This window comes from Notolepis coatsorum (genome assembly GCF_963971535.1).
Source record: "Notolepis coatsorum genome assembly, chromosome: 4".
Classification (NCBI taxonomy): domain Eukaryota; kingdom Metazoa; phylum Chordata; class Actinopteri; order Aulopiformes; family Paralepididae; genus Notolepis; species Notolepis coatsorum.
Window position 1 is genome coordinate 43,850,892 of NC_140168.1, and position 22,761 is coordinate 43,873,652.

At 43.1% G+C, this 22,761-nt stretch overlaps 1 protein-coding gene across 3 annotated transcripts in view; it reads right to left on the reverse strand.

The window, feature by feature from the left end:
* Window positions 1-22,761, reverse strand: part of LOC311227517 (sodium bicarbonate cotransporter 3-like) — a 144,158-nt gene that overhangs the window by 64,592 nt on the left and 56,805 nt on the right. For all 3 annotated transcript variants that reach the window (XM_084313213.1, XM_084313212.1, XM_084313211.1), the window contains one exon: window positions 1,240-1,321. In XM_084313213.1, the coding sequence (XP_084169339.1) occupies window positions 1,240-1,321 (82 nt within the window). The remainder of the gene's footprint in view (window positions 1-1,239; window positions 1,322-22,761) is intronic.

The following is a 22,761-nucleotide window of genomic DNA, read 5'->3' on the forward strand; positions in this document are numbered from 1 at the left end:
TCGGTTTTGAAGTCATGGTTCGGTACGGGTTTTCGGTACAGTGGGGGAAAGTTTGGCTTTCCATGTTCCACTCAGGGGTGATGTAGTGTGCAGTAACTAATTGTACTTGAATTTAATAATCGACTTGTAAATTATTTTTTAAATAATAATAAGTATACTAGATTGTGAAAAAAACAGCCCCCGGTGGGCGGTCGTTAGTGGTTAACATAGTTGTATTCGTTCGGTACACTACACAGCCGTTCGGTACGGTACACACTGAAACTGTTCGGTTCGGTACGGATACGTATGCCTTTACACCCCTAGTATTGACCAAGGTGGTGGATGTCTCGGGGTATTGGCCAAGATTGCAGTGACTGTTCTACGTGCACCACGAGGCCATGAATCAGCTTCTTACCGTCTTCCGTCTGTGGTTTAGACGTGGAGTTCATTGCTGGGTTAAGTACTTCTATTCTATATTCACATAATATGCTTACTACATATATCTATTCTATTCACATATATGCTTACCACTTGTATCTATTGCTATGTCCGCCCATCACAATCACACAAACTCTCCAACGCCTGTCCCGTCTCTGGCTGTCTCGTAGTGATGACCGGAGTGTTGGACGTCCCGTGATGATGACCGGGAGGATGAAACCCTTTCTGCGCCGCCCCCTTGCCTCAAATAGATCCGCCATCAGCTCTATTCTTTATCTTTCAAAATGTTCAGTTGCTATTGCATGCACTTATCTGTGTTTCATTACGCATGAGTGCATGCTTACCAACTGTTTAGCCTGTTTTATTGCAACACTACCATCACCGACATCTAAGAAGGGAGATAGCCCCCTTGAACGGCCCTTCTAAGGTTTCTCTCCTCCACATTGCCTGTGGTGCATTGCGATCCCATTGCTAGGTTTTAGTGAGTTTTTCCTTACCTTCGCGTGGGTATGTCTGAGAGTGTTGCATTTATGGTGTTTTTGTGTTCTTGATTTATTGAGATGTTTCTTCTTGACTTGTTTAAAGAAGACGTGTCCGGCCCATGGGGACATTAACGTGTGTTGTCGGGCCTTACAAATAAATTGTATTTGATTAAAAAATTACATTAGTATTGTTTGTTTTTTTACAAAGTCTGAAAAGCGATCATAAAACTCCCTGTAGAATAAAGGGTTATTTGTGGACAACTAGCCCTTTTCAAAGTCAGACAGTCCTCAGTCAGTGTGGAGATGAAGACGCAGCTAGTGTGGGTGGATTAAGACTCACTCTCCAGTTCTTCAGTCTCATAGTTAGTGTGGGTGGTGGAGCTGGTCTTCCCAAGGTCAACTATCGCCTCCTCGTCCAGACCCTGAGAGAGAGATAGAGATAGAGAGACTGTTAAAGGCACATAATTCTGTGTGGTTGCAGGTTAAAATGAACAACAGTGATATCATTCCTTCCGTTTGGAGACTTGAGTTATTCAAAAGCACTAGAGTGTGTGGTGGGGAGATACTAATATGATTAGAGGTCGACGAAAGTGGATTTTTAAAAGGCAGATATAATAACGATAGTTGGAGCAGGAAAAATCCGATAGCCAATTCATCGGCTGATACATGCTTGGTGTCTTGTTAACGTAGGGACGACAGAAACCTTCACCAAAGCAAATGGCAAGAGACACTTATTTCTTTTGAGCAACTGTTGTCAAAGGTATTGGGCGCTAGGACTGGGTGATTCTTGCTAAAATGTGACACGATTTTTCTCTAAGAATTGAGATCACGATTATCTCACGATTCTTATTTCTTCAATACAATTAAAAAAGTTAAAATAAATAAATAAATGTAAAAATGTATATAAAAAAATAGTCATAACTTAGAAATGAGATTGCATAGGTCTATGAATCGAGATCACGATTTTTTTCTGATTAATTGCCCAGCCCTATTGGGCGCCCTAGCATAAATGAGCCCCTAAGTATTGTACCCATAAATGAGCCATACTGTATTGTACCCATTCTGCAATCTGTTCATAACATTTTCAATCAATCAAGTGTTATAATGTACCCGTGCAAATAAGAGGTGCAGAGAGGAGGCATGGACCAGCTTGTCAACATCTTGTCTGGAAATTATGCCAAATAATTTTTTTTTACAAAATGTTCAAGTCAGGCGAAAGGTTTTTAAGTGTTAATGTTGCAAATTAACTTCCACATCAGATACTTGATTATGAAGCTCTAAATCAAACCATGGTTAATTCAGGCGAATAATTAACAAGTAAACAAGTGTTTATGACGCAAAGTCTCCATTTCTCACCAGCATCTCACAGGACCAGGGTTTCATTACGAGGGTCACCCGGCTTCTCTTTCAGTGGAGTTTGAATGAATGCAGAATGACCGATAATAACAAGGCTGGTCAGGCACAGTCCTCCAGTCGGTGAGAAAGCTTTTTGTGACGTTCCTACTGCCAGTCTACTGGGACTGATTACCTCTGAGCCACAGAGTGACAGAGGAGCGATTAAGAGACAGTGAAAGACTTGAGTGAGTGAATCAGTGAGTGAGTTGAGACAGGGAGTGACTGACTGACTGGGTGAGTCAGTGAGTGACATGCATTATGAGCTACCAATATGAGTATCCGAGTGATTTGTCGGTGTTAGGTCACTTTCAAATGTTGTGACCAGTTTATCCCTAACGATCATCGATTTTTGATTGTTAACACAAGTGAGTCGATTTGGAAAAATCTTTTGAATGTGCATTCCTAGTAGTCAATCTCCAGACAAAAGCGCAACAATCTAACAGTCATTGTGACACATGAGGCTTTAAGAACCGAACGACTTGACAAGTTGGCTGTGACCCAGCTAAACAGATCCAGAAAAAACAGCATTGCATAGTATGACATGGGAATCCTCTCAAACCCTGCCCTCTTTTCTTGATCCTCCAATCACAACCGTTGCTTGTCCAAGGGAGTTATTGATATCAGCAAACACTGCAACAGGAGAAGTAAACATGGGTCCATCCATTTACAATGTGTGTTGTCATGTTGAAATCCTCTACAGGCCTCTAAAGGAAAGGCAGGCAGAGAGATGGAATCAAGCTACAGCTCATCAACCATACTACCAGCTGCTGATTGGTTATGATGAACAACCTGGCCTGTGTTGCTGCAGTGTGTCATCCTTAATGAAGCCTAGTTTATTTCCTAGAACTAACAAGGCTTTCAAAAAAAGATTCATCACGTCTTCTCGTAGAACAAGGCCTTCGGAAACCGATGCAATCATGTCTTCTCCTAGAACTAACGAGGCCTTCAAAAACAGATCCATTGTTTATTCTCCTGGAACTAACAAGGCCTTCAAAAACAGATTGAGATCATTGTGATGGAAACTGTTTCACGGCAACGTCAAGAGCCCTGGCGAAGCTGCTTATTATAAAACAAACCGAAAAGAAAGGTGAAATCCAACAGTCAGAATTATCCCACTCGTGGTGACACATCAGAGTAGATGGAGAGAACACAGAGTCCCTTTAAAGTGAGAGGTTGGTATTCATTAGAGCAAACATTTATATTCAAAATAGGGCTGCATTGATCTGAGTTTTTCGGTCCCGGTATCGATACCTGGGCTTTTGGGATGTGCATGACTGACAAATCATTTCCAAATAGTCTACTGTTCTTAATAAGACCGAATATTCGAACATTTAATTTTTTGATTTATGTTCAGTTTCAGTTATTCTTTTTAACTCAATGGCCGCCAACAATGATTTAATACGTGTTAGCCCGCCAATCATTGAACGTCAACCACGTATATATATACGTTATTGGATCGTTATTTCTTTTATTCGCTATTCACATTCATAAACATGCAGGCAGCTGTGTGTTATCACTTGGGATCCAATACCGCCGCCTAATGCCTTGCGGCCGCTATTGCACTCCATTTGAAACGATGTGGCTTGGTGTGTGGGCCGTTCTGCGGCTTGCGGGCGGGGTCTAACTAGCCGGGCAAGCCAAGCGCTTATAACGCATGCATCGACGAGGGTAGGGCCCCCTCAGATCATGTTCAGTGCTGGATTACGTTGGCAACACAATCGACATCAGTACTTGGAATGGCGATCAGATAATTGGAATATTCTTTTCGGGACAGATCCTGGTCAAGGTAAGGACTATATGGTATCAATATTGCGTTGATCCAAAAATGCCTTCATGCTGATCGGGGCGTGTGTGTGTGGCGTGTTCCGTTGGTTGCGATCAAAGCACGGAGGGGGGGCGCCCTCAAAATGACACCATTCACCATCGTAGCCTATAATAACAGCATTGCATTGGCCTATCAACCGGTTTTAATAAACAAACAGAAACAGTAGCATGTGCATCTTTTAGAACAATAGTCTATGAAAATTAGGCTGCCTCTAAATATAAATATAAAAATGAATTAAATAAGAATGGTTTGCTTCACTTTATATATATGGACCAGCTTGTCAACATCTTGTCTGGAAATTATGCCAAATAATTTTTTTTTACAAAATGTTCAAGTCAGGCGAAAGGTTTTTAAGTGTTAATGTTGCAAATTAACTTCCACATCAGATACTTGATTATGAAGCTCTAAATCAAACCATGGTTAATTCAGGCGAATAATTAACAAGTAAACAAGTGTTTATGACGCAAAGTCTCCATTTCTCACCAGCATCTCACAGGACCAGGGTTTCATTACGAGGGTCACCCGGCTTCTCTTTCAGTGGAGTTTGAATGAATGCAGAATGACCGATAATAACAAGGCTGGTCAGGCACAGTCCTCCAGTCGGTGAGAAAGCTTTTTGTGACGTTCCTACTGCCAGTCTACTGGGACTGATTACCTCTGAGCCACAGAGTGACAGAGGAGCGATTAAGAGACAGTGAAAGACTTGAGTGAGTGAATCAGTGAGTGAGTTGAGACAGGGAGTGACTGACTGACTGGGTGAGTCAGTGAGTGACATGCATTATGAGCTACCAATATGAGTATCCGAGTGATTTGTCGGTGTTAGGTCACTTTCAAATGTTGTGACCAGTTTATCCCTAACGATCATCGATTTTTGATTGTTAACACAAGTGAGTCGATTTGGAAAAATCTTTTGAATGTGCATTCCTAGTAGTCAATCTCCAGACAAAAGCGCAACAATCTAACAGTCATTGTGACACATGAGGCTTTAAGAACCGAACGACTTGACAAGTTGGCTGTGACCCAGCTAAACAGATCCAGAAAAAACAGCATTGCATAGTATGACATGGGAATCCTCTCAAACCCTGCCCTCTTTTCTTGATCCTCCAATCACAACCGTTGCTTGTCCAAGGGAGTTATTGATATCAGCAAACACTGCAACAGGAGAAGTAAACATGGGTCCATCCATTTACAATGTGTGTTGTCATGTTGAAATCCTCTACAGGCCTCTAAAGGAAAGGCAGGCAGAGAGATGGAATCAAGCTACAGCTCATCAACCATACTACCAGCTGCTGATTGGTTATGATGAACAACCTGGCCTGTGTTGCTGCAGTGTGTCATCCTTAATGAAGCCTAGTTTATTTCCTAGAACTAACAAGGCTTTCAAAAAAAGATTCATCACGTCTTCTCGTAGAACAAGGCCTTCGGAAACCGATGCAATCATGTCTTCTCCTAGAACTAACGAGGCCTTCAAAAACAGATCCATTGTTTATTCTCCTGGAACTAACAAGGCCTTCAAAAACAGATTGAGATCATTGTGATGGAAACTGTTTCACGGCAACGTCAAGAGCCCTGGCGAAGCTGCTTATTATAAAACAAACCGAAAAGAAAGGTGAAATCCAACAGTCAGAATTATCCCACTCGTGGTGACACATCAGAGTAGATGGAGAGAACACAGAGTCCCTTTAAAGTGAGAGGTTGGTATTCATTAGAGCAAACATTTATATTCAAAATAGGGCTGCATTGATCTGAGTTTTTCGGTCCCGGTATCGATACCTGGGCTTTTGGGATGTGCATGACTGACAAATCATTTCCAAATAGTCTACTGTTCTTAATAAGACCGAATATTCGAACATTTAATTTTTTGATTTATGTTCAGTTTCAGTTATTCTTTTTAACTCAATGGCCGCCAACAATGATTTAATACGTGTTAGCCCGCCAATCATTGAACGTCAACCACGTATATATATACGTTATTGGATCGTTATTTCTTTTATTCGCTATTCACATTCATAAACATGCAGGCAGCTGTGTGTTATCACTTGGGATCCAATACCGCCGCCTAATGCCTTGCGGCCGCTATTGCACTCCATTTGAAACGATGTGGCTTGGTGTGTGGGCCGCTCTGCGGCTTGCGGGCGGGGTCTAACTAGCCGGGCAAGCCAAGCGCTTATAACGCATGCATCGACGAGGGTAGGGCCCCCTCAGATCATGTTCAGTGCTGGATTACGTTGGCAACACAATCGACATCAGTACTTGGAATGGCGATCAGATAATTGGAATATTCTTTTCGGGACAGATCCTGGTCAAGGTAAGGACTATATGGTATCAATATTGCGTTGATCCAAAAATGCCTTCATGCTGATCGGGGCGTGTGTGTGTGGCGTGTTCCGTTGGTTGCGATCAAAGCACGGAGGGGGGGCGCCCTCAAAATGACACCATTCACCATCGTAGCCTATAATAACAGCATTGCATTGGCCTATCAACCGGTTTTAATAAACAAACAGAAACAGTAGCATGTGCATCTTTTAGAACAATAGTCTATGAAAATTAGGCTGCCTCTAAATATAAATATAAAAATGAATTAAATAAGAATGGTTTGCTTCACTTTATATATACGTATTATATAAAAAATATATTTTTCGACGTGAAAGTGGAGTGAAAATCGAATGTGGAGACTGGCACGACTATTCGAACTCATCCCTAGTATCCCTCGGCCAATACAGAGCTGCGATCCCATCAATTACTTTAAATGAACAGTATAGACTTGGACTGTCATTTTGGGGTCATTGAACAAAGATTATTGGAGATATAATTCACTCCATTAGGGATAGTTAATGTGTCAATGTGGCAGTAAATCAAGTAACCACTTTTCTTGGCATCAAATCTTTGCATCAGGGAAATTCTCAGATACCGATATTCTATTTCAGCCTGATAAACAGATATCCGATACCAATATCGGTGCATCCCTAATTCAAAATATTTAGAACAATTAGAAAACATTGTGACAAATAATAAACAAACTTGAAACACACACTTTCCACCCCCTCGAGCCCAAAGTCCAATTACTGACCTTGTTATCAGTGTTCCTCTGTCTCAATGCCCTCAAGTGGTGGCACATAGCAGAGAACCACAGGTCTCCAATTACTGCTGGATAACCGACCAGACTACTGCTAAATGTAATGGGGGAGTCAATTCAGCCTCAGACCAGGATGCGGCTCAATCTAATTAGGAAGTCTGTTGACGGCGCTGCAGCCATAATACAAACATGAGAAAGTGATTATCATATGGACTGATGCTACAACCGCAAGCAAAACAAATATTAAGAGAGGGAGAGGAGTTCAAATCAATGCAACCCAATTGCAACAAAGCCGCATTCCGCCCCACAGAGTTTAGTATTTCACAGATCTAGCCAACAGGCTACTGTTCCCAGGGAACAGTAAACTACACGTAAGAGCAAAGGATAGACAGAGCACCGGTCAAACCAGTCACCTCATCGGAGTATATTTCTGTCCGTTTGTGACGTGGGGCTTATTTTAGACAAGCAAGCACAGACAGAAATACCACAGGGTGACACACAGAGCCAATACTGGCTTCAGGCCTGCTGCACTGTGACTGAATGAATGACTGATTTTACACACACACATATTATATATATATATAATATATACACACACATACAGGTGCAGCTCAATCAATTAGAATATCGTGGAAAAGTGATTTTATTTCAGTAATTCAATTCAAAAAGCTAAACTCTCATAGATTATAGATGCATTACACAAAGTGAAATATTTCAAGCATTTATTTGTATGATTATGGCTTACAGCCCAAATTTCAGTATCTGAGAAAGTTTGAATATTACATAAGGCAAAAAAAAAGGCTAAATGTAATATAGAAATATCAGCCTTCTGAAAAGTATGTTCATGTATGTTCACTCAGTACTTGGGGAGACAGTGGCTCAGGAGGTAGAGCAGTCGTCTGGCAATCCGGAGGTTCCAGGTTCGATTCCCGCTCCTCCTGGGCAGCGATGTGTCCTTGAGCAAGACACTTAACCCCTAATTGCTCCCGATGAGCAGGTTGGCACCTTGCATGGTTGCCTCCGCCGTCGGTGTGTGAATGAATGTGTGAGTGAATGGGTAAAAATGTGAGTAACAAATTGTAAAGCGCTTTGGATAAAAGCGCTATATAAAAAAGCAGCCATTAACCATTTACTTGGTTGGGACTCCTTTTGCACAAATTACTGCATCAATACAGCTAAATATATAGACTTTTCCACGATATTCAAATGTATTGAGCTGTACCTGTATATACCGTAATTTCCGGACTATAGTATAAGGCGCACCTGAATATAAGCCGCAGCAGCTAAATTGAATGATGTGTACATATATAAGCCGCACTGGACTATAAGCATAAACCGCAGGTGTTTTAATGTTCAATTACCATATGTAAGGGTTCGTGCACAGAGGGGATTGTCGGGAAAGAGATGGCTGTTTGAGGAAGCTCCCATTTATTAACATTTATTTAAACAGTAACGGTAGCTAGGTACTAACGCTAGCTCACAGAACGATAGCCACGCTAGTTAGCCAGCCAGATACCAACGCCAGCTCACAGAACGATAGCCAGTTAGCCAGCCAGGTACTAACGCCAGCTCACAGAACGATAGCCACGCTAGTTAGCGCCAGCCAGGTACCAACGCCAGCTCACAGAACGATAGCCACGCTAGTTAGCCAGCCAGGTACCAATGCCAGCTCACAGAACGATAGCCACGCTAGTTAGCCAGCCAGGTTCCAACGCCAGCTCACAGAACGATAGCCACGCTAGTTAGCCAGCCAGGTACCAACGCCAGCTCACAGAACGATAGCCACGCTAGTTAGCCAGCCAGGTACCAACGCCTGCTCACAGAACGATAGCCACGCTAGTTAGCCAGCCAGGTACCAACGCCAGCTCACAGAACGATAGCCACGCTAGTTAGCCAGCCAGGTACCAACGCCAGTTCACAGAACGATAGCCACGCTAGTTAGCCAGCCAGGTACCAACGCCAGCTCACAGAACGATAGCCACGCTAGTTAGCGCCAGCCAGGTACCAATGCCAGCTCACAGAACGATAGCCACGCTAGTTAGCCAGCCAGGTACCAACGCCAGCTCACAGAACGATAGCCACGCTAGTTAGCCAGCCAGGTACCAACGCCAGCTCACAGAACGATAGCCACGCTAGTTAGCGCCAGCCAGGTACCAACGCCAGCTCACAGAACGATAGCCACGCTAGTTAGCCAGCCAGGTACCAACGCCAGCTCACAGAACGATAGCCAGTTAGCCAGCCAGGTACCAACGCCAGCTCAATACTTCGAAGCTTCGTTCGATGGCAACAAAAAATCGAAGTTTAAAAAAAATAAAAATAAAAGCCTCAAATCTTTTTTTTCTCCCAAAATCTTGCGCCTCCATTCCAATGAAACGAAAGTAAGCGGCGCCTTCCCGCCTCCATTCCAATGAAACTAAAGTAAGCGGTGCCTCGACGCCACCTCTCTACAACAAGCACGTGGCGATTATCTGTGTTGAAAACAACAAGGACATGTGCAGCAGACATGTCGATGAAGGTGTGGTTACACTTTAAAATATGCAAAGACAATGCCCAAAAAGCAGAGTGCCAGATATGCCAGAAGAAAATGGCATATCACAACTCTACAACAACTTTGTCAAATCACCTAAAAAACGTAAGTATCGTTGTACACAACGGCGACGCCACACAAAACATTAATAAGGCTATGCCTATGCTGCTATGACTAATGTGTTACCAAGTTGGCTAATTTAATTGTAATCATCTGCTTTTGTAGGTGCATTGTCTGATATAATTATAAATTAAATATAATTGTTTGCTTGATAGACTAAGGTTGCAACATAATTAATTATGTAATGTCATGTCGTTGGCTGTGAGAGCAGCCCCACTGCACCCAGGCAGCGCAGCCGAGTGAAACCTTATTAGCTGCGTCACAGTCACGAAAGGGGCTACTTAATTAATTAATCCAATCCACTTTATTTATAGAGCACATTTAAAAACAACAAAGTTTACCAAAGTGCTGTACAAGTCCCACACAAAAAAAGCCGCAGTTTATGGTCAGAAAATTACCGTATATATTAGTATAGCACCTACTAAAGCTTCTAGTTTTATTGTCTATCGATAAAGGGAAGTGGAACATGGAACAGCCTTCCGGTCCCCTTAAGGGAATGTCCCACCCTGTCCACCTTTAAGGGCCAACTCAGGAAATGGCTGTTAGACAGCCAAATATGCACTCATTAGGGATGTTAGTGATGTTGTACTGACTGAATGTCATGTTAGTGTGGTCATGTCAGTGATGTCAGTTTTTATGAATGAACGTTGTATGGTCCGTTTTGTGTTTGTTTTATGTTAGGACTACGGGTGGAAATTAGCCCTGTGCTATTCCCGGCATATGTACGTCCTTATCATGCTGTGATGTTATGCATACACATGTAAATGATGTTCATTAATTTGCATTGTCCTTAATAAACAAATCTTAAATCTTAGTCAGTTTTTTCCCCAGAGCCATCACCGGCCTTGAACTCTGATATGCATGCACTAACAGTACTTCCCCCTCCTCCAACACTGTGCAATATATAGACCACCACTACTGTTTGACACTGTGATTGTTGTATATTCTGTATTAGGGGTGGGAATCGCCAGAGACCTCACGATACGATACTATCGCGATACTTGCGTCACGATAGTATCGAGATACTAAAAATATCGCGATACGCTGAGTATTGCGGGGGAAACAAATTCTCAAGCAGACAGATGTAAACACTGTAATCTGTGTTGCATGTACCTGACAAACTGAACCGTTTGTATTAGTCATATTACAACTTAACTGAATGCACGTGTGTGTGTGGACTACTGTACTATTACAGGTATTGAAATGAACAATGCAACTTCCTTATACAAAAAAGAAATTATGAATAATTAAATATCGATACTTGGCGTCCCTGTATCGATACAGTATCGCCACGCAAAGTATGGTGATACTAGTACGTATCGAATTTTTTCCCCACCCCTATTCTGTATTGTGACCGTTTTTTTTATTTGTATAGTATTGTGATATGTTTATTACTTGTGTGAACCAGCACCATAAGTTAGAGTCCCTAATCTCATGATATGACATTGTATAATGACAATAAAGTCCATTATATTCTAGTCAAAGCACTTCACAGTGTAGAGCAGTGGTCACCAACCCGTCGATCTTGATCGACTGGTCGATCTTTGAGACCTTCCCTGTAGATCTTTCCCTGAAAACAATCTTTTTTTTTTCTTCTTTTTTTTTATATCTTTCCCTGAGTCCACATTACAGTTCTACTTTTGTTTTGATGTGAAAAGTGATGCTGCATAAGATTACTGCACTTAGCACTGACTGAGAAAGTACATATTACAGTTCTACTTTGACAAACATATTACAATTAGCATTTTCTAATGTTAACTCTTTCTCTGCCACGCTTATATCCATCCTTATACCGTCCTCTGCCAACTCTATTTGTCTATGGAGATGTTCCCCTTCTTTGCAGGGCTATAACTTTTTAAATTGTATTGCTAAATTGACATTACTATGGCCCATTCAACCTCAAGTATCTATCGTTTAGGATGTAGCAACGTTCTACTTTTTCATTCACATATTCATACTAAAATACGGTCTAAAGTATAAATATGTTTTTATAGTTTCTGCAGCATTCTGCAGAACGTGATTTATAGCCCTAAATAATATTACATCATCAAATGTAGTTTGATACCGATTGACGTCATATTAAAACTTTCAATTGTGCAAGGCCCTAAGCGTCATGCCTCATCATCTGCTGGTGACCGGAGGGGGGGGGGGGGGTTTATAAGTCCGTGGCCGACGTTAAATCATTTATGTAGTATGGGCGATACATAGATCACAGCAGTTTATATGGATCATATTATTCCAACACGCTAAAACTTACTGCAGCTTCCTCTGACCGTTGGGTGGTCCGCGTGGAGCAGAAAGTTCTCGATTATGGGATGTTGATATATGCGATCCATTTCCAGGTTGTATAATAATATATACGTCCAAATCATGTTGTTTATTGAGTTATTTGCAACCGATCGATGTCCAGTGTATCAAGATGGAGTCCTGCTAACGATAGCGAGTGCCCGGACGAAATATGGGCGAGCACCACTTCCGGCGAGTCACTTCCTGTTTGGGCGATCCGCCGATCGGCCACCAGATGGCGCTCTTGAACTGTTGGAGAGTTGAGAGGAGATCAACAGGAGATCTCAAGACTCCGTGGGTAAAATATGATTGCCATCAGATTTTTGAAATATTGATCTCAAAGACGCCTTGCAGCGTCATTGGCAGATTACGCATGGCGGAGAATGACGTGGAAACTCGTCCTTGGCGAATAAAGGGTTAATAATATGAGAGTCCACATTACAGTTCTACTTTTCTAGTTCTACACTGACTGAGAAAGTACATATTACAGTTCTACTTTATAAAATGCTAATTGTAAATATGTTTGGCAATGTTAATTAACACTTTGAGAGCCACGCCTGGTTTTCCGTTTTACCGGCTGAATGCCACCATCGGCGCCAATGTTAGCGTTAATATCGCCTAATCTATGTTTTAAATTATGGCTATGTGTCTAATCTGCCCATCGCATTATCAAAGACTATTTTCCAGTCAGTGCTGTCAAGGCAGATTGTTTTTTTATCGCGTCGTTTCCGTTTCAGAGAAACGGAAAAGCCCCCGTTTTGATATAAAAAACAGCTAATTCTGGAGCATTCTATGAAAATCGTCTTTTAGTGGAATATTCCACAACGTTGATATTCGTCGGCCTTTTTATGAATAGTTTTCAAATAAACGCTAGATGATCAATATTATACGTGCACGCAAGCACATTGCGGCCGCGCACGGATAATCGCTCCGTTGATTTCCTCACAGACTTTTACAGTGAAACCGAAAGAAGACATTTCACAAAACAGCTTATAACTTCATCAAACTTACTCTGATTATCCTAACACTGATAACATAGAGTCCTTACCTGACATCAGATGGTATCCAACTGGTATATTCCAATTCCTGATCACCATTCGAAAAAATCGATACGTGTATGGATCCAACGCGATACTGTAGATCTCCATGATCAGCAGGGATCTGAGGTTCCAGAATGAACTGTGGTAACCCCGGCTGGATCAGTGAACTGGAAAATGTGGAGTACCGGATTTTTTTCCCCATTCATTTTCATTGAGTCCATTCCAAAATCACTTATGTCATCTGGGAGACGACAGGGGGCGCTTTTTTCCACAGTGATCGCCGGCGCCGCTCGGCTATACTCGGGTAGGCTCGGGTGATGCAATAATTTTTCAGATCGCTAAAAAAAAATAAAAAAAAATAAAAAAAATCCGAGAAATCTCGTGAGTGGCTAGCAACCACCTATAAAAAAACCAGAGAAATCTCGTGAGTGGCACTCAAAGTGTTAATAGGAGAAGGTCCACATTACAGTTCTACTTGTTTTGATGTGAAAAGTGATGCTGCATAAGATGACTGCACTTAGCACTGACTGAGAAAGTACACATTACAGTTCTACTTTATAAAATGCTAATTGTAAATATGTTTGTCAATGTTAATAATATGAGAGTCCACATTACAGTTCTACTTTTGTTTTGATGTGAAAAGTGATGCTGCATAAGATGACTGCACTTAGCACTGACTGAGAAAGTACATATTACAGTTCTACTTTGACGTTTTAATGTTGGACCAAAGCATTGCATGTAATTAGAATACAGGCAAATAAAAGTAATTTAGTTTAAAGTACAATCTTGGCTGTCTTTTTCTCTCAACGCTTCAATAGGTAGATCTTGCCTTCACCAAAAAAAAAAAAAAGTGATCTTGGGCTTAAAAAGGTTGGTGACCACTGGTGTAGAGGGTACCTTGCCGCCTCCTCCACCACCACCGTGTGGCACCCAACCTTGGGCAAAGCGGGCCACGACTGTCATACACCGGTACCAGGCAGACACATCGCCTGAAAGGCTCAGGAAACTAGGATGGGGAATGAGTCAGGAACTTCGGGAAAGACTGGGCTAGAACTTTGTGTTGAGACACTGCAGGTGGAATGGCTGAGATGAAATAAACTAGCCTACAGCTCCGTTGTCAACTAGGCTATACTGTAGTTCCTCTGCAGGACAGTCTGGCAGAGTGGCCGCTCGACTAAGAGGAAACCTTAGACTTCACTTTCCATTGGCCATATAGGCTAATGGGTTTAATATAGCTGCAGGTTTCCAGCGGTACACCCCCTGGGGTTTGTGGAATGAGCTAAATGTGGTACATTTTGTATAATCTCGCTCTTATCTAAATAGTTTCATAATCTATTTTATATGACTTGGCACTCAAAAGGTTCACACGTGCTTCGTTTAAAAACACAAGACATTACTCCACGGGAGGAGGCAATTGAATGCTCCAATCAGCTGCAGAGAAGCCCTGCTGTCAAGCAAGGGGAAGGGGGCGGAGCCCGTGGGTGGAAGGTAGATGTTAAGCATACGGTGGAGGCATACCAGAGGTCTGGCTGACATGGGTCTCATTTACTGTCGACCTCCTCCACTGAACCATGCTGCAGGCCCCTCCTCCACTGAACCATGCTGCAGGCCCCTCCTCCACTGAACCATGCCGCAGGCCCCTCCTCCACTGAACCATGCTGCAGGCCCCTCCTCCACTGAACCATGCTGCAGGCCCCTCCTCCACTGAACCATGCCGCAGGCCCCTCCTCTACTGAACCATGCCGCAGGCCCCTCCTCCACTGAACCATGCTGCAGGCCCCTCCTCCACTGAACCATGCCGCAGGCCCCTCCTCCACTGAACCATGCTGCAGGCCCCTCCTCCACTGAACCATGCTGCAGGCCCCTCCTCCACTGAACCATGCTGCAGGCCCCTCCTCCACTGAACCATGCTGCAGGCACCTCCTCCACTGAACCATGCCGCAGGCCCCTCCTCCACTGAACCATGCTGCAGGCCCCTCCTCCACTGAACCATGCTGCAGGCCCCTCCTCCACTGAACCATGCTGCAGGCCCCTCCCAGCCAACTACAGTCTTCGTTCTGATGAGCAGCACGTACTCTAAAGCTCCCCCTGTGTGTCGTGCTCACACACACGCGCGCGCACGTGCAAACCACACACTGGGTTTGAGTGGCGCTCGCTCAGACGGTTCCCAGAGGAACAGGGGCATCTACACTGAAGGACACCGGAGTGCCGTCTTCAACAGGCACTGGCGACAACGAAAACAATAAGATCTCCCATTTCCAATCTGAGTGAATGTCCTCTAAACAAGGACAATTCAAAAACGGATTCATCAAAACAATATTAGAAGCGTAGGCTGTCATTTCAGGACTGAAATTAAAATCAGCAAAGACGGGCCGACGTAAAATGTTCTGCATCAACATGATAGACGACAGTCACCTGTAAAGAGAGCCCAGTTTCTGTCAACAAAATACAATAATCTATTAGGAATAGCTGGCCAATCAGGAAACAGCAGAGAATCAATGTCTCTGTGTGCCTATAATGACATTGAAATGTCTGCCCATACATTACCATAATCAAATTTCTCATGTAAAAAACCCACCCTGGGAGAATAATCTCGGTCATTATGTGTATGTGTGTGTGTATGCGCGAGCACATGCATGCTTGTGGATTTGCATAATAATGGACTGCGACGCTCTCTAGACAATGTCTTGAGGAATAGCAGAGAGAGAAAAAAGACACAGAAGGTAGCCAGGAAATGAATCTCTCTGGGAATCATTTAGTTTTTTAGTTTTTCACAGTGGAGACTGGAGACAGTAAATACTGGGTCGGTGGATAGTGCTGCTGATTGGAGCTGAGGAGGAGAGGCAGCAGCTATGATCCAGCCAAGTAACCCTGACCATGTCCAATCAAGTCAGTAGACCACATGAACAAATGTTGTACAAGCAAGGAACACAGCTAGGTATACGAGACCAGAGCCCTCATTTATCAACGTTGCGTACGCACAGATATGTGCATAACCCGTGCGTACGATCATTTCTAAGCAAAGTGTGGGACTTATCAAATTGAACTTGTGCTCGACTGTGTGCGTATATACGGTATACGCACAGCTCGGAGCATGCGTAGCTGGCGCCCGGTGGTAGAATTATTGAAGTCTGCAGTGTCAAATTTCCCACGGGATAATAAAAGTATTTCTATTCTATTCTATTCTAACGCGGAAATAAGCTTCTGTGAATTACTTCCAACACTGGCGTGTTCAACTTCTGTATGACCCGTAATTCATTATATATAGTTCATTGTAAAATAGCGAGAGTAGTGTAATTATAACGGGCGCACGCGCGAACAAGAGGTTGGCTTGCTTGTTTGGCACGGGGGGGCAGACGCAGAACACCCAGACGCAGAACACCCACGCGATTAAATATTGTTTCAAATAAAAAGCGACATACTATTATTTTGCGTCATGTTTCCTAATAAGATTGGCCACAACGAAATGCTTTCTACTTCAATTTGTTGGTTAGAATAGATTACCTCGCTCCGTTGAAACTTCACTAAGACTGAAAGTAAAAGACAGTATTTTTTTTTGTGAGCTCCGCGCACAGACGTAATAATAATAACAATAATAATAATAATAATAATAATAGCTTCATTTTATATAGCGCCTTTCAAGAGACCCATGCAAGGTCACTTTACATAGATAGGGGGGGAGAAATAACAAAGTAATAAACATAGTGGGGACAGACACACAACATATAAATATGATGATGGGATTCAAGTTCGCGTTTTTATTGATCACATAGGCAGGCTATACATAGGCTACATGGCACGGTCCATAGTGATATTGTAGATGGATCGAGTAATAGACTGTTATTACTGTACCACCCATGTAGCTGTCAAAGCTCCATCACAAATGCAGGGATTCTACTGTCATTGCTGCCGGGAGGAAAGGCATGCTGCATGTTTTCAATTCATTAAATAAAACGGATACTTTTTGCAAGGGTTTATGACTGTCATACAAATAATCAACCAACTACATACTGTAACTTTTCAGTGCACGTTCTTATTTACATTGTGACAACAGCCTTGTGAGCTCCCGCACACAGACATGATGGAATTCAAGTTCATGTTTGTATTGATCACATAGGCAGGCTACACATGGCGTATAGGCTACATCATACATGGCAGTGAGATTCATTGTTCTTGTATATGCTCTCGTATTATTGTTTATATAGGCTACCCAATACCGACATCAAAATAGATTGTATGCCTCTAGAAATTATATGCAGCAGGTAGAAAATTTACGGAAAATCCATCGCGATTTGGAATAAAATTGAGGAGAACTTTAATCCCTGGGTATTAATCGAACAAAACGGAAAAAGGCAGTCATATTCCAGCACGGTCTTTATTAGTTAATATGGTCTTTAAGAGATATCATATCCGACATCACCGTACGTGTACATGTCTGTCAGCCTGTCTCGTATTTCTCCATAACACGCTTCCCTCGGGTCAGTCCATTATTTCACATCCCATGGGGGTGTTTCATTACCATATATGGATAATCGGGGCGGTTCTGGTATGCAAATACGTAAAACCGTGCACGAGCTGCAGCGTAGGATCAAAGTGATATTTATCAAGACAGGTGTGCGTACGACCTGTGTATGCACGTGTGATAAATGTGCGTACACACATTCTAAATTATGTGCTTAAGAACAAAGATAGAACACTTTCTAAGAATTGTTGATAAGAGGGCCCAGCTCTTTTCCAGTTTTTTAAGACAATGGGATTGTTCTTAAAAAGGGGAATGCGGACGATTTTCAGCCTTGAAATATGCATCTCACTTGCCTTCCGGTAGGGATGCCCCGATCGATTGGCCCGCCGATCATTATCGGCAGATATTAAGTATAAATGTGAGATCGGGGAATTACGATTCATGCCTTCTAGTCGCCGATAGCAAAAACCAAATCGATGGCGCAATAAACATGAGCCAATTCTCAGTTGATGGTGTGGGACTACTGCAAAGTGTCTGAGACAGATGTAACAAATGGCACCTGTAATGTGGACCGACCTATAATACTGCTATAACAAAACAAAATAAATATTGATATGGCTCATAAGTGATCGGTAGCCAGAAAACCATTGTCGGAGCATCCCTGCTTTCAGGAAATACCATGAGCAGAAAGTTTGAAAGTTTGAAGGAACCTGGTGACGATTATCATTACAATAGTTAAATCTGAGCATTAAACAAGGATTCCCCATAACATCATGAGGGAAACCTCAGTTGCCTTTCGAGTTGAAATTATATGAAAACAACTTAAAAACGTAACATTAATTCATACATTCTGTAGAGATGGATTTATGGCGTGATGTCATTTGCGGTCCAGTACCGGACCGCTCAGGCTTAAGAGGTTAACCCTGTGAGGCCCAAATAAAAAAGACATTAGCAACTTCAGAGGCCAGAGGGTGGGACCATGAAGGGTGCCGTGACTGAAAAAAAAGGTTGAGAAACGCTGGTATATATGGTGTGTGTTGTGAAGGATCAGATTAAACCGAATATATATATTTATTTATATATATATATTTAATTGTATTTGTATATCATTTGATATCCCCTGTATATTCCTTGTACAATATGCACTGAATATCCCTTTAGTCTACTAAACAGCCCATAATAGTTTCATTCTACCATTGGACGAGAACCTGGCGCCAGGTTGCCATACCCCTAGGTCCAAGTTCAATCGTGCCGCCCAACATGTCGTGGCAAGCCCCGGTTCCGCGCAGGAATACTTCGGGCGAAATACGAATGGTACTATTTGTTCATAGCGCATATATATATGGCGCAAGTAAAGTAGAACTTCCCTTTAGTCCAGTTATTTACCCTCCAACAGAGTGACAGACGCGAAGCCTCACCCACGACGCACGTGTGGTGTAGTAAGGCCTACTTGGCCCCAGAATAGGCATTGAGATATCGTGTAGATTAGTTGAATAGTCATAGTTTGGCACTATACCGTCGAGTTGGACGTATTCTATTAAGCTAATAATAGTCTATTTATGTATGGTGCATCGTTCGGTTAGAGTTCTAAAGTTATCAGTACCCCCATCGTTCCTGACGTTATCTGGACGCTTAACCAGGCTGGGCAGACCCCTAGTGGTGCTTGCATCCGAGGAGCTCCGGGCCAGGGCGACTGGACCTGTATATTGGATTACTCTACCCGGACGACGGCGAGCCTTCCACGGCTTGGATTATGCTTTGGGTGCTTTGATTATTCCATGGATAAAGGCCAACACTGCGGAGTGTTGGAACTACCCCCCGGAGAGGACTCCAGGTGAGACGGCGCTCTACACCAGTGAGGTCGCCTCACGTCTCTCCGTTGTGGACTGGCAGCTACCGTCCACCAGAGGGTCCAGCTGTATTCGTATGCGGACCGAGGTTCTGTGGGCACCGTGTTCAAGACTTTGAATTCTCCCAAGAAACTGTCGGCCAGATGGGATACCGCCAGCGGCTTCTCTAACCCCCCCCTCCTACTGTCTTACAACCAGCGGGACCCCCCCCCCCCCCTTAGTGTATCCAGCTATAATCATTTAAGTACCATCGCTATCGTTCCTAAATATCCAGGTTGTATACTTACTCCCTGCGTAACCAGAGATTGGACATTCAATGTTGATTTACCTACGAATACTCATTTGCCATACAAGTGCATATTTCAAATCATAAGTGTAAACAAGTGAACGTTGTATATACCTTTTGCTATATTAAACCTTCGATTTGTACATTTGTGTGGATTCGTTTCATCAGGTGGGAAAGTGTTCATCATACTTATATCATGTACTGGATGGCCAGAAGTTAAAGTACAAGAGGTAGTGGTATTAAATATCATATCTAACAATACAGTCAGGGAATTGTACCCCTCAGTTACAGTGTGGCTCTTTGTGGTACCAGTCCTTTTTGTGGCTCTAGTCTCTGACTGGTTGGCCACCCCTGGTCTAGACTCTACTGTTACCACCCCCCACCACCCCCGTCACCAGAGAACAATTTCAACAACACACGATGCAGCCTGTCACACAGCCGGGGCCCCTGGCAGCCAGGGAGCGGGTTGGTCATTACATCCAGATAGCACAGCTGTGGCTGGGCTAAAAGAGCCATGCCAGAGGGGTTGGGGTTGGGGGTGGAGGAGAGAAGAGGAGAGGAGAGGAGGGGGATTTACCAACTCAATGGTGACACCAGCCACTACAGTGACATGAATGAGCTAATAATAACACGAAGGTCATATCTCTCTGACTTCATTTAGGCCTACATAGTAATGCAAATGAAAAGGACAAGAAAAAGAACATTTAGTTCTAGTCTAAAATCCAGTCTCTGGAACTTTACCCCACGCAAAAATCTGAAATGAGACAAAACTGAGGAAATATTGACATCTTTATAGAAAGACCCACACACAGCCAACATCTTTATGCTTTGAGGTGGAGTCACTGTAGCAATCGACAAAAGTATCTTGCCAAACTGTAACAGTAAGTGCAGCAGTGTAAGCTAAACAAACCTACTAGCTGCGTGTGATTCTGGAAAACAGATATAGTGTAGAATGAGAGACCGACACAGGGTAGTGAGGGAATGAATCTCACTCTTGGGGGGGGGGGTTGTTGTTGTTTTCATTGCAGCAGGGACAGAGTAAATGGAACCGAGCTGGGTGGATAGTGCTGCTGATTGGTGCGGAGGGGGGGGGGGGGGGAGACAGGAGCTGTGATCCAGCCAAGAAGTAACCCTGACCATGTCCAATCAAGTCAGCACACCACATGAGCAAAAAGAATACAGCTGGTATACGAGACCAGCTCTTTTCCAGTTCCAGTACTATGATGATAAGCAGAAGGTTTGACTAGGAAGATCATTATGATTATTTTTTATAGTAAAACACAAGATATTTCTGCCCTAATAAGGATAAGCGCTCAATGAAGAAATCCAATTCCATTTCCAAAATAAAGTGCAACATATAAAAAGAAATAGAACAATTCCTGATACCAATATCACGCATGAAATGGAAACAGAAAAAAGGAATACAAATTAAATAATCTTTGTTTACTTTGGCCACCAGCTGACATTATTTCACCTCAAGCTTCCTCCACTGAATCCTCCCAGGTCACAGACAATTCTATACAAATAAACTATCCACTGACTTGCAGACCATAACACATAACAGGAGTCGACTGAAGGGTTCTTGTCCTCTGCAAAAGCATGCAATTGGTCCACTGATGGATACATCTTGATATTTGTCTAGTCTAGTGTGTTCATTAGATGGGTGAAATCCTCTTTCAGTGCCTCTGTGCCTGTTTTCGTAGGCAGTTAGCTTCTGGTATGCGTGCCATTAGCATTAGCCACGCTTCTAGGCCTCTTTTCTTTTGGAAAGAATGATACGAAATCTTTTTTTAATTAAAATATTATAATTTTTTGTATTTTTATTTGTTTTTATAGTGAGGTTGGCTGGTCGACTATGGCTCCTTTCGACCGATTAGTCGACTAATCGACTAATATGGGTCAGCCCTAGTATATAGTATATATTCATGCATGCATGAATGTGTAATGTGGTACTCACGAAATGGCATTTCATGAGGGAATGCATGTGCACGTGCAAAGGTCTAGTGTGACCCCCCCCCCCCCCCCACACACACACACACAGACACACAGCCGGGGTCCATGGTGGCCAGAGAGTGGGTTGGTCATTACACCCAGAGAGCACAGCTGTGGCTGGGCTAAAAGAGCCATGCCAGAGGGTTGGGGGTGGAGGAGAGGAGGGGGATTTACCAACTCAATGGTGACACCAGCCACTACAGTAACATGAATGGGGCGACAGTGGCTCGCAAGGTAGAGCTGTCTTCTGGCAATGCGGAGGTTCCCGGTTCGATTCCCACTCCTCCCGGGCAGCATGCCGATGTGTCCTTGAGCAAGACACTTAACCCCCAATTGCTCCCGATGAGCAGGTTGGCACCTTGCATGGTTGCCTCCACCGTCGGTGTGAAAATGTGAGTAACAAATTGTAAAGCGCTTTGGATAAAAGCGCTATATAAAAAAGCAGCCATTTACCATGAATGGGGTAATAATAACATGAAGGTCACATCTCACCGACTTCACTTAGGCCTACATAGTAATGAAAAATATGAGACGATTATTTAGTTCTAGAACAAATCCATCCTTTTTTAAATCAAGACAAAACTGAGAAAATTTAAATGTTAATATTCAATATTGACATCTTTAAAAAAATCTTTGTAATCACCATAGCGATTGCCAAAAGCATCTTGCCAAAGTGTAACAGCAGCATGTAAGCTAAACAAACCTACTAGCTGCATGTGATTCTGGAAAACTGGATATATAGTGTGTAGACTGAAGGAATCCATTAACTGATATACTTCCAAAGCCTGGCCCATGTGAAGCGTTCCTATTAGGGCCGTAGTAGGCTTAGCTGGGGTTGGTGGTCAGTTCCCTTGGCTCGTCAAGTGTCCTGTATGACATGAGTGCTGCCACACGATAGGAACATTACTCCGAGAGGACACGTCCGTCCGTCCGTCAGACTGTCCTCACCAGTGGGGTGAGGGAGATTAAGGGGTGGGATTTTCTCAGAGGACACGTCCATCCT